The sequence below is a fragment of the Scyliorhinus canicula genome, chromosome 3 (genome assembly GCF_902713615.1).
Source record: "Scyliorhinus canicula chromosome 3, sScyCan1.1, whole genome shotgun sequence".
NCBI classification, from domain to species: domain Eukaryota; kingdom Metazoa; phylum Chordata; class Chondrichthyes; order Carcharhiniformes; family Scyliorhinidae; genus Scyliorhinus; species Scyliorhinus canicula.
The window spans coordinates 115,162,123-115,174,134 of record NC_052148.1 but is presented as its reverse complement, the minus strand read 5'-3'; the positions used below and the strand labels follow the sequence as shown (position 1 = coordinate 115,174,134).

General features: G+C 48.4%; 1 protein-coding gene across 2 annotated transcripts in view; it reads right to left on the bottom strand.

The window, feature by feature from the left end:
* Positions 1 to 12,012, bottom strand: part of LOC119962886 (zeta-sarcoglycan) — a 1,211,045-nt gene that overhangs the window by 405,977 nt on the left and 793,056 nt on the right. Inside the window, exon 1 of one of the 2 annotated variants that reach the window (XM_038791121.1) lies at positions 1,137 to 1,456. The exons of the other annotated variant lie outside the window; for it this stretch is intronic. Coding sequence (XP_038647049.1) covers positions 1,137 to 1,175 — 39 coding nt within the window. The 5' untranslated portion in view covers positions 1,176 to 1,456. Of the gene's footprint in view, positions 1 to 1,136; positions 1,457 to 12,012 lie in introns of those variants that run through there. 2 annotated transcript variants of the gene reach the window in all.

The window sequence follows — 12,012 nt, the reverse complement described above, 5'->3', positions numbered from 1 at the left end:
AGGAATATTGAAGTCCTCCATCCAGAGAACTTTATGTACCATTGGCACCCTCAATGCTTCTTCTAAGTACTGATTCATCAACTGCGGGGATGGAGGGGTGCATGGAAACTTGGGTGTTAATCAGCAGGGTGTTTCCTAACCCATGTTTTATTGATGCTATGAGACTTCATGTGGTGCGGAATCAATGCTGAGGACTCTCAGTGCAACTCCCTTCAACTGCATCACTGTGCCACCCGCCACCTGTGGTGGGACAGGATGTACCCAGGGATGGTGATGCTGATGTCTGGGAGATTGTCTGTCAGGTATGATTTTGTGAGATTGACAATGTCAGGCTGTTGCTTAACTAGTCTTTGGGACAGCACTCCCAATTTTGGCACAAGCTCCCTGTTGCAGGGTTGAGTTTTCTGTTATTTCTAGTGCCTATGTGGATGACAGGTGGTCCATTCAGTTTCATTCCTTTTGTTTTGACTTTGCAGCAATTTGATGCAATTGAATGGATTGCTAGTCAATTTCAGAGGGCATTTAAGAATCAACCACATTACTGGAGTCACATGGAGGCCTGACTAAGCATGGCAGATTTCCTTCTCTAAACGACATTACAAACAAGATCCAGGCCATTAGGGGCAGCACGGTGGCATAGTGGTCAGCACTGCTGCCTCCCAGCTCCAGGGACCCAGGTTCAATTCCGGCCTCGGGTGACTGTGTGGAGTTTGCATTTTCATTCTGCACCTGCGTTGGTTTCTTCCAGGTGTTCTGGTTTCCTCTCACAGCTCAAAGATGTGCTGGTTAGGTGGATTGTCCAAGCTAAATTGCCCTTAGTGTGCAAAAAAATAAAGGTTGGTTGGGGCTACTGGGTTACAGGGATGGGGTGGAGGTGTGTGTTTACGTAGGGTGCTCTTTCCAGGGGCTGGTGCTGACTTGATGGGCCAAAAGGCCTCCTTCTGCACTGCAAATTCACTGAAGGAAATTCAGTTTGAAAGAGTCTCAATTTTGATCGGTTAGCACCACCAGCAATTTGGCAGTTTTGATTCTGTTCCTTAATCCAGTTTCCACAATATTAGGATTAACAAATTAGCTAATGTTTGATAGTTTGCCAGCAGAAAATAAGTCAGGGTCATCATACTTATCATACTTACTTGATATATGTATCGAGGTATTAATACCCTCTCACCCATCCATGACAAATCTCTGTTATTGCTGCTTCAGACCAGGATCTCCAGCTCCAATTAACAATTCTAGTGTACAACAGCTTCCACGACACAGGAAATACACATTCAAAGCTGTGCTGCAAACAAACACATTCTGGGCAAGATGAATGTTGGAATTTTACAACTTCAGCAAAGAAACAACAAAAGTCTGTGTGATATTTTATCTCACGTGCCTGGATCAAACTCTGGTAACCTCAATTAAGAACTAATCTTACTGAGCTAAACCTTGGTAATATAGCTTAACTTTCTAGCCCAGGCTGTCTGCAATGCATAATCATTCTCCTACGAAAAAAAAATGGTAGTATTATTTTGTATGACTTCTTAAATGACTGTTTTTTTTCCGCAAAATTTTGGTGAATATATAAATCCTCAGAAAAAATAATATTATGAAAGTCTTTTCCACAGTTGTCCTCCAGGAGTCAGTGCTATGCATTCTGAGGTTAAGTGCAGCCTCATCTGATGTAGACTCACAATTCCTTTTTTACTACTGAACTGCTCTGCTGGTTTGTACCTTCTTCAATGTTGTAAAGTCAGCAAGATCAAAACTAACTTTTGGAGTCGCTTCAGTGTAAGAGTCCTTCCTGTTCATTTCCCTTGACCCCATTTATTTTATTTTGTTATATTTTAATTTTATTTTGGTCCATGGACACTTAATTGGCAAGTGCCTTTAAGCAGAAGATTCAAATTTGAGACAGCCTGCTTGCCAGGATACAAATGTTCCCAGGTTTTGTATTTTGGAGAGGAGAAATCAGACTTTTTGGCACCGAGTGGATGTTAGGAACCAGCTTTGCAGAGACTTTGTTCGATTGGTTAACTGGGAATGGGTGGGTTGGCCAGGGGCAGTGTTCTGCCTGACAATGGTCAGTGATTGGTTCCTGTATAATGCTTTCTGAGAGAACTGGGCAGAAGTGCTTAGACTTAGAAGTTAACAGAACACACTCCCTCTATCTGCTGCTTGCTGAAATGAAAGAAGTACTTTATCAAGCAGTGAGTGCTTGATACACCCCTTTCTTTAAACCTGAAATGTTTGGGGCGCGATTCTCCGCCCCCCACGACGGGTCGGAGAATAGCGGGAGGGCCTTCCCGACATTTTTCCAGACCTCCTGCTATTCTCCCCCCCCCCCAGCACGCCCGCCTTCCGGCACGAATCGCTGCTCGCCGTTTTTTTACGGCGAGCAGCGATTCTCCCCCAGCCGATGGGCCGATTTCCCAGGCCTTTACGGCCGTTTTCACAAACGGCAACACACCTGCTCTCACCGTTCGTGAAAACGGCCGCAAAGTGCCGTTCTGGGTAACCATGGCACCGATTGGCATGGCCGCACCACGGCCGTGCCAAGGGTGTCATGGGCCTGCGATCGGTGGGCACCGATCACAGGCAGCGGGTCCGAACCCCGCGCACTCTTTGTTCCTCCATCGCCCCACTGGATCAGTCCGCGGGGCGGCTGAGGGGCATACTGGCCCGCGCACGCGCGGGTTTCACGCATATGCGCGGCTGACGTCATTGTGCGCGTCAGCCGCCGTTAACTTTGGCAGGCGGGCTTAGCGAATTTCACTAAGCCTGCGATGCCGAGGTTCACGGGGCCCCACTGCTAGCCCCGACCGGGGAGCAGAATCGGGTCCCGGGAGGGGGCACGGAGGCTGCCGGGAAACACGGCCGGTTTCACGGCAGCCTTCACGACTCTCCGCATTTGCGGAGAATCGCGCCCTTAGTGTCTGCAGAGAATGTAGACAACCTTGCCAAAGAAAGCCAGCTCCAGCCTAGAAGGAAGAAGTACCAGAAAACAAGCATGCAGGTGCAGCCGATAATAAGGAAAGCAAATGGAATGTTTGAATTTATAGCAAAAGGAATTGAGTGTAAAGGTAAGGAAGTGTGAACAGGTGCCAGAATGTGGTGACGAAGGGGCTTTTCACAATAACTTCATTAAAGCCTACTTGTGGCAATAAGTGATTATTATTATTAATATTATGAACTATACAAGGCATTGGTAAGACCGCACCTGGAGTATTGTGCACAGTTTTGATCCCCTTATTTGAGGACAGATATAGTGGCATTGGAGGCAGTTCAGGGGAGGTTCACTGGATTGATTCCAAAGATGAGGGGCGGAATTCTCCGCTCCCGGGAAAAATCGGGAGGGCCGTCGTGAACACGGCCGAGTTTCACGACGGCCTCGGAGGCCGCTCCTCGCCCCCTATTCTCCCCTCTCGGCGGGGCTCGGAGCGGCGCTCCGTAACTCTCGACCATGGGGGCGTCGCGCCAAGAATGACAAGAGTGACATTCACCTGAGGAAGGAGCAGTGCTCCGAAAGCTAGTGTTTGAAACAAACCTGTTGGACTTGAACCTGGTGTTGGAAGACTTCTTACTAAAATGGGAAGTCATAATCTTAGAACAAGAGGTAGCAACTTTAAAACAGATTTGAGGAAAAACTACTTCTCACAAAGGGTTGTGAATCTGAGGAATTCACTACCCCAGTGTGCGGTGGATGCAGGGTCGGTGAGTAAATTTAAGGAGGAGTTGGACAGATTTTTAATTGATAATGGGTGATGAGACCATCAATTCACGCGACACATGATTAGAAGTGAACAGTGGTTTTAATCGTCTTACAACAGAGCCTGCCTGTGACAAGATGAACTCCAGAAGAAATGGCAGGCAGGCTCTCAGCGTCAACCTTTATACTTCCGGTTAGGGGGAGGAGCCGTGGGTGGAGCCAAGGGTGGAGCCCAGTACAAACTCCCGTACACTCCCAGTGCATCTCCCCCTAGTGGCAGAGCAGCGCAACTGCTTGTGTGCCGAGCTTACAAAGACGTAGTACAACATGTGTAATACAGTGTAAACTACGCTACTGTCATTAACCACAATGGGTTGAAGGGCTTTGGAGATTGGGCAGGATCGTGGAGTTGAGGCCAGGATGGGATCAGCCATGATCATATTGAGGGTGTTAGGCTCCGGAGGCTAAATTGCCTACTCACGCTCTTAGATCATGTGTTCTAGGGAAGAGATGCTCAGGCTGATTTCACAATCCAATTTGTATTGGGCTGTAACATTGTTGGTTGCAGATGAGGAACATATCAGCTATGATAGAATGGCTTGGCAGACTAGATGGGCCGAATGGCCTAATTCTGTTCCTATATCTTATGAATTTATGAAAGCCTGAACTTCAGAAAGACATTGACTGGAAGTCATCCCAGTGGATCAAAGATCCTCATGCTTTTATTTTTATTTAAATTTATTTCCCTTTTCACCACTATTTCCCCTGTGTGTGTGTGTGTGTGTGGGTGTAAATAGAGACTGGGGTGAGTTAGAAAGGAGGGGTTAGGAAAGGGATAGTAAATAATGCATTACATTTTCTGTCTGTTTAATTACAATACTGTACATAATAAAAGGATACTTGTGTTTTAAAGTTGCAAACCTGGGCTGGGATTCTCCCCTACCCGGCGGGGCGGGGGGTCCTGGCGTAGCGGAGTGGCACCAACCACTCCGGCGTCAGGCCTCCCCAAAGGTGCAGAATTGTCCGCACCTTTAGGGGCTAGGCTCGCGCTGGAGTGGTTTCCGCTAGGCCGGCCAGCGCCAAAACTGCGCCAACGGCCTTTGGCGCTACACCGCCCTGCGCCGGGGCTGGCCAAAAGGCCTTCGCCGGTCCACGCATGCGGCGGTGCATCAGCGGCCGCTGACATCACCACCGGCGCATGCGCGGTAGGGGGAGTCTCTTCCGCCTCCGCCATGGTGGAGGCCGTGGCGGCGGCGGAAGAAAAAGAGTGCCCCCATGGCACTGGCCCGCCCGCCGATCGGTGGGCCCTGATCGCGGGCCAGGCCACCGTGGGGGCACCACCCAGGGTCCAATTGCCCCACGCCCCGCCCAGGACCCCGGGGGCCAGCTCGCGCCACCAATCCCGCCGGCACCAGAGTTGGTTTAAACCACGTCGGCGTTTTGGCCTGTCAGCGGCGGGACTTATGCCCATCGCGGGCCGGAGAATCGCCACGGGGGCATGGCGATCGGCGGAGCGTGATTCCCACTCCCGCTGATTCCCGGGTGGCGGAGAATTCCGGCCACGGCGAGGACGGGATTTACCCCGGCCCCGGGCGATTCCCCGACCCTGCGGGGGGTCGGAGAATTCCGCCCCTGGTAACTGCAGTTTACAGACCCCAACCAAAGACCTTGGGTATTTTAAATGAAATCTAATTTCACCTCTGTTGCAACGCTGCGTCAAGTAGGGCTGGAATTGACCGCGCCCTAGCCCAGAGTGTCGTGACAACAGAATGGGTAGGAGTGCTTCAGTGGTTCAGAAAATACTATGGTTGCGATTTCCCAGCTGTGTGTGTGCATGTTTGTCTGTGGCATGCGTGCGTGTGACCAGATGTAAGAACTACACCAGGCGTTCAGAGACCATTGTAGCCCCAGGGTGCTCGGGGACATGGCCCTGGCAGTGCCAAGGTTGGGTCAGGGCCTGAGTGGGGCATGATTTGAAGATGCACGGCATGAAGGGGGCTGGACCTAGATGGGAGACCCATCACTGACCCTGATGCCAGCGATCTTTGGCTGGAGGGAGAAAGAAGGAGTTGATGCCAGCGATCTTTCGGGTGTGGGGAGGGGTTGATGCAAGTGATTCCTGGGGTGGGGGGGGGTTGATTCACCCAGATGCCTGTGTGGTATGGGGAGATGATCTAAACATTTAATGGTGGGGGGGAGCTTGCCCCCCTGTAATCAAGTGTTGGGTGGTGTTTCCCTTGTTTGCGTGGGGTCACGATGTCGGTGGCAGGGGGCCTGTCACTTAACTTTGAATTGGGATGCCCTTTGAAAATGAAAGCCTGTGAAACCAGGCTTGCTGGTATGTTTAGGACCTGCCCCTCTCAATGCTGGTGCAAAACATACCCCCTCCAAAAAATTACTAAGTGCGGAAAGATTGCAATCAGAATCTGACGCAATTCACATCGATTTTCGTGCCCAAAATGACACTTAGACACTTTTGGGGAGAATTCCACCCCATGTTGTTATTATTTTTCTCGGCTTTAGTGCTTAATAAATTTGGTCTTTCTTTCTTTCAACAAAGACTTGCTTCAATTCCTCCTTATTACTCAGAGCCAAGATAGTTAAATCCATTCTGATTTCAAAAATGCACATCCTCATGAAAAAGAAACATAAACCTTCGTTGTTACTAACCAAGGAGATTGAATAGAGGGAAGCCAGTTCACCTCTTCTCACATGATCATAACAGAGTTAAAGCAAAGTCTGGTAGTCCACTGTAATATCCTAACCCCGCAAAATATAGGGAGAAAACAGATCCAGTTGCTAGATGCTACTACCCTGTATATCTATTTTTAAATGTGCTTCGATATTGTTGCACGTAAAATACCAGCAGTTCTTTTGATGGTTTTTACTTGAGCATTTCCAGTCCCTAATTTAAGATTTGAAATGAAGACTCAATTGTGTTTCACAGTTGAATTTACAAATGTCTTTCCTTGCATTAGAAGGATTATGGCTTTTATATGCTTTAGTACTACTGCTGGAGTGCTCAAAACGGCAAAAGATAATCTAGCAGTGTTGAACATTAAAGGCTGGAAACACTGTTGTACCTGAAAAACAGACACTGTTGAATTTCTGGGCCTAAATTTGCACTGTCCTAACTTTAAAGCAAACACTGACCTCAGTACCATTTAAACAATGTGTAATCTTCCTCTTGAACAGTGCTTTTACAATACTGATCATGTGAAAAGGACAACCTTCAAGAATGTGATGTATGCACCTGTCAAAACGGACTCAAAGTAAGTTCCATAGCCATCTGAAAATTTATGTGGAGAGCTATAAATGGGTACAATGAACACGATGCATTGAAACCTTGGGTGGGATTCTCTGAAAATGGGGCTATGTTCCCTCGCCGGCAGGAAAACCGGCGGCAACGACTCCGGCATCAACGGCCCCCCAAGGTGAAGAATTCTCACCTTTCTAGGGGGCTAAGTTGCTGCCGGAGTCGTCCCCGCTGCTCCAGCCAGCGCCGAAGGGCCGGCATGAGTTCGTACATGCATGGAACGGCCGGCGTGATCTCGTGTATGCGCGGAATGGGCAGCGTATTTCTGCGTTCCCTTCTCCACGGCGGCCCCCGGGCAATATGGCGGAGCCCGACATGGAAGAAAGAGGGCCCCCCATGGAAGCAGCATGCCCACAGATCGGTACGCCCCAATCGCGGGCCAGGCGACCATGGGAGCCACCCCCGGGGTTGGATCCCCCCCCCCCCCCCCCAAACCGCCCCCTCACTCTTACCTGCCAGGTCCTGCCATACGTGAGGTGAGTAATTTGCGCTGGCGGGTCTGGCCAAAAATGGACGGACACTCGGCCCATTGGGGCCTGAAGAATCGCTGGGGCACCGCTATCAATGGCCCCCGACCGACCGGCATGGCAGGAATCCCGCCAGCCCCCGCAAAACGGCGCCGGAGAATAGGGCAACCGGCGTCGGGGCGGGATTTGCACCTCCCCCCGGGGATTCTCCAACCCGGTGCAGGGTCCGAGAATCCCAGCCCTTATTTGTAACCACCCTCCTTCACCAGCTTTCTATAGTCCATCTCCCACACCTCTGCTCTCATCCCTTCCCCTCCCTCACAGAACACGGATAGGATCCCTCTTGTTCTCACTTTTCACCCCACCAGCCTCCGCCAGTTCTGGCAACTCAGCATGATGCCACAAACAAACAGATCTTCCCCGCACTCCTATTTTCAGTATTCCTCAGGGACCGTTCCCTCTTCGAGATACCCTTGTCTACTCATCCATCTCCAAAACCTCACCCCCTTCCCATGGCATTCCCATGCATTAACAGAAGTTGCAACAACTGGCCCATTACCTCCTCACTGCTCACCATCCAAGGGCCTAAATACTCTTTTCAGGTGAAGCACCTCCTTCAATCTGGTCTATTGCCAATTTTCCAATGCAGCATTGGAGAGACTAAACATTGACTGGTTTACCACTTTGCAGAACACCTTCAGTCCATTTGCAAGCAGGACTCAGATCTTCCCGTCACTTGCCATTTAAACTCACCGTCCTGCTCCCATGTCCATTTTTGGCCTGCTGCAAAATTCTAGTAAAGCCCAACGCAAACTGGATGAACGGCACTTCATTGTCCGATTAGACAAGTTGCAGCCTTCTGGACTCAACGGGCATTAATTCATTGGGCTCCTTGTGTCTGACCTCATGTTGGGAGAAGACCATTCACGGGATTCACAACATTTGAAACCTCTCACGATCTTCAATGGAATGTCGCGACAAGTCACAATCTGTATCTCGCTCTTGCTGGGCGAGATCTAAGCCCACACATTTAAATGAGTCATTAGGCTTATTTAAATATGAATTTGCCTAATTCACCCAGGGCTTGGGATTCATCAGCATCGCCAGTGAGACCTCAATCAGGCAGTTTTTGGTCCTGGTTCCCAACGTTGTGAATGAGTCGGGATGGCACCTTGGGGGGTCTTGCTGGGAGGTGAGGCCCCCAGATGGTCGGAGACAGGTCAGGGTGGCACACTTGCATTCCCCTCGGCACCCGGAGAACTTGGCATTACCATCCTGGCATTGCCACCCAGACACCCTGGCACTGCAAGGATGGAAGTGACAATGTGCCCTGGTGCCAGGTTGCCCAGTCAAGGTCAGGCCCGTGGGGGTCTTGCAATAGGTGGGATGAGGGTGGGGGGGGGGAGGTGGGCTCAATGACCCCGGAAGAGGCAAGTTGGGTGAAGTGAGGGGGTTCTGGAAGCTGGAGTGAGGATGCTGAGCAATGTTGAAAGATTAAAGCTGCCTTTAATAATGGCGCTCCGATCCACTGTAGTCTTCTTGCTCCAAGTGCAGGAAATACCTGAAAGAATGGCCTTGGCGGGGAGTTCCTCATCGAGGCCAAAAAAAGCAAAGCGTCATTGAATAGCTAAGTCTTTCTCAGTGCTGCAGCTGCTGAGAAAAATCCTGCTACACAAGCTGTTCTGTGGACCTTAACTTTATACTGCTGAATCCCATCCAACATTGAGTTCAACAACTTCAGATTATGAACTCTCCTCCAGCTTCATCCCATTTTTATTTCTATTTGTTTTCATTCCTTCCATTGATTCATTTTTCCATCCCCCTTTTCAGCCCACTAACCATCTTGTTTTTCCCTTACCCTATCTCGACTTCCCCCACCCCACCCCTCTTCGGCTATCTGTTCCCTATTCTAGGTTGTCCTTTGACACACTGCTTACCTTTGTTCGGCCACTAACACATTCTGAACTCTTAATGTGCCACTAGCAGCACCCTTCATAGGCATGATCACCTCCATTTACATTCCCTTTGTCTCTTTGTACATCTTTGTCTATCCATCCCTGTCCTCCACCTATCACTGGCCCTCTATCCAGTCCCACTCTTCTACGACTCCACCTCCACCTGCACTACAGTATAAATCTCATTCTATTTCCAGTTCTCTCCAGCTCTGACAGAGAGTCATCCAGACTTGAAATATGAGCTCTGTTCTCTCTCCACAGATACCGTCAGACCTGCTTAGATTTCCCAGCATTTTCTCTTTTTCTTTCAGATTCCAGCATCCGCAGCAATTCTCTTTTACCTTTCTGCTGTTGTCCAGCTGGGTGAGACTGCACTGGCTTGGTTCCATTTTCATCCATCTAATCATTGCAAGAATATCATTTATAATGGCTTCTCTTCCCACTTCCATATCATTATCTCTGGTGTACCCCAAGGATCTATTCTTTGCCACCTCATATTTTTCATCTAGTTGCTGCTCCTTGGTGTCTAACTTTCCACATGTACACTAATGAAACCCAGCTCCATCTCACTATCACCTCACCTCCCCGTCTCTCAGTAATCAGACCATTTAGCTGACATCCGGTACTGGATGAGCAGAAATTTCCTCCGATTACTATTGGAAAAATCTTGTACAGTATCTTCAATCTCTACTCTAAACTCCATTCCCTAGTGATTCTATTCCTCACCCTTTGTTTTGAAATTAAACTAGTCTGTTCATAGCTTTTTACAATATATATATTCTTATATCAGTGACTGAACTTCAAAAATACTTAAATGGCTGTAAAGTGCGTTGAGACATCTGGTGGTCAAAAAAGATTCCTATATTAATGTAAATCTTTATTTTTCCGTATTTTACCCAAGATGAGCTGACAACCACATATTTGCCTTCTATTTCTAACTCGATAACATTGCCTAAGCTTGCCTCTGCCTCAGTTCACCTGCGGTTGAAATCCTTATTCATGCCTTTGGGGAGAGTTACTTAAGGGGATAGATAATGGCAAATATTCAAGGAACGAATGGGGGAACTGCAGCAACTGTTCATTCCTGTCTGGCACAAAAACAAAGGGGGTAAGAGGGCCAATCCATGGCTTAAAAAGGAAATTAGAAATAATATCCGATACAAGAAAGAAGCATACAGATTGACCAAGAAATATAATAGATCTAAGGATTGGGAGCAGTTTAGAATTCAGCAAAGAAGGACAAAGGGATTGATTAAGAAGGGGAAAGTACATTACGAAAGGAAGCTTGCAGGGAACATAAAAGACTGACACTAAGAGTTTCTACAGGTATGTGAAGAGAAAGAGATTGGTGAAGAGAAATGTAGGCCTCCTACGGACAGAAACAGGGGAATGCATAATAAGGGTCAAAGAAATGGCTGAGCAATTGAATACATACTTTGGTTCTGTCTTCACAAATGAGGACACAAATCAGATCCCAGAAATGTTGGAGAATGAAAGGTTTAGTGAGAGGGAAGAACTGAGGGAGATCAAGATTAGTAGCAAAATGGTGCTGGGAAAACTGATGGGATTGAAGGCGGATAAATCCCCAGGGCCTGATAACCTGTATCCCAGAGTGCTTAAGGAGGTGGCTCTGGAAATAGTGGGTGCATTGGTGGTCATCTTCCGGGATTCTATAGACTCTGGAACTGTCCCTGCAGATTGGAGGGTAGTTCACATCACTCCGATATTCAAAAAGGGAGGTAGAGAGAAAGCAGGGAACTAGAGACCAGTAAGCCTAACATCGGTAGTGGGGAAAATGTTTGAATCCATTATCAAGGACTTTATAGCGGACCATTTAGAAAGCAGTGGCAGGATCAATCAGAGTCAGCATAGATTTACGAAGGGAAAATCATGCTTGACAAATCTGTTGGAATTATTTGAAGGGGTAACCAGTACAGTCGACAAGGGGGAGCCATTCGATGTGGTATATTTGGACTTTCAGAAGGGGTTTGACAAAGTACCGCATAAGAGATTATTGTGCAAAATTAAAGCGCATGGGATTGGGGGAAATGTATTGAGGTGGATAGAAAACTGGTTGGCAGAGAGGAAACAAAGAGTAGGGATTAATGGGTCCTTTTCAAATTGGCAGGCAGTAACCAATGGGGTGTCACTGTGTTCAGGTGGAGCAGGCGGTAAAGAAGGCTAATGGTATGTTGGCCTTCATTGGAAGAGGTTTCGAGTATAGAAGCAGGGATGTGTTGCTCCAATTGTACAGGGCCTTGGTGAGGCCACACTTGGAGCATTGTATTCAGTTCTGGTCTCCTTCTCTGAGGAAGGATGTTCTTGCTCTCGAGGGAGTGCAGCGAAGGTTTACCAAACTGATTCCAGGGATGGCGGGACTGTTATATGAGGCAAGATTGACTAGGTTAGGATTGTTCTTGCTGGAGTTCAGAAGAATGAGGGGGGATCTCATCGAGACTTATAAAATTCTAAGAGGAGTGGACAGGGTAGATGCAGGGAAGATGTTACCAATGATGCGTGTGTCCAGAACCAGGGGTCACAGCCTGGGGATTCAGGGTAAACCATTTCGGACAGAGATAA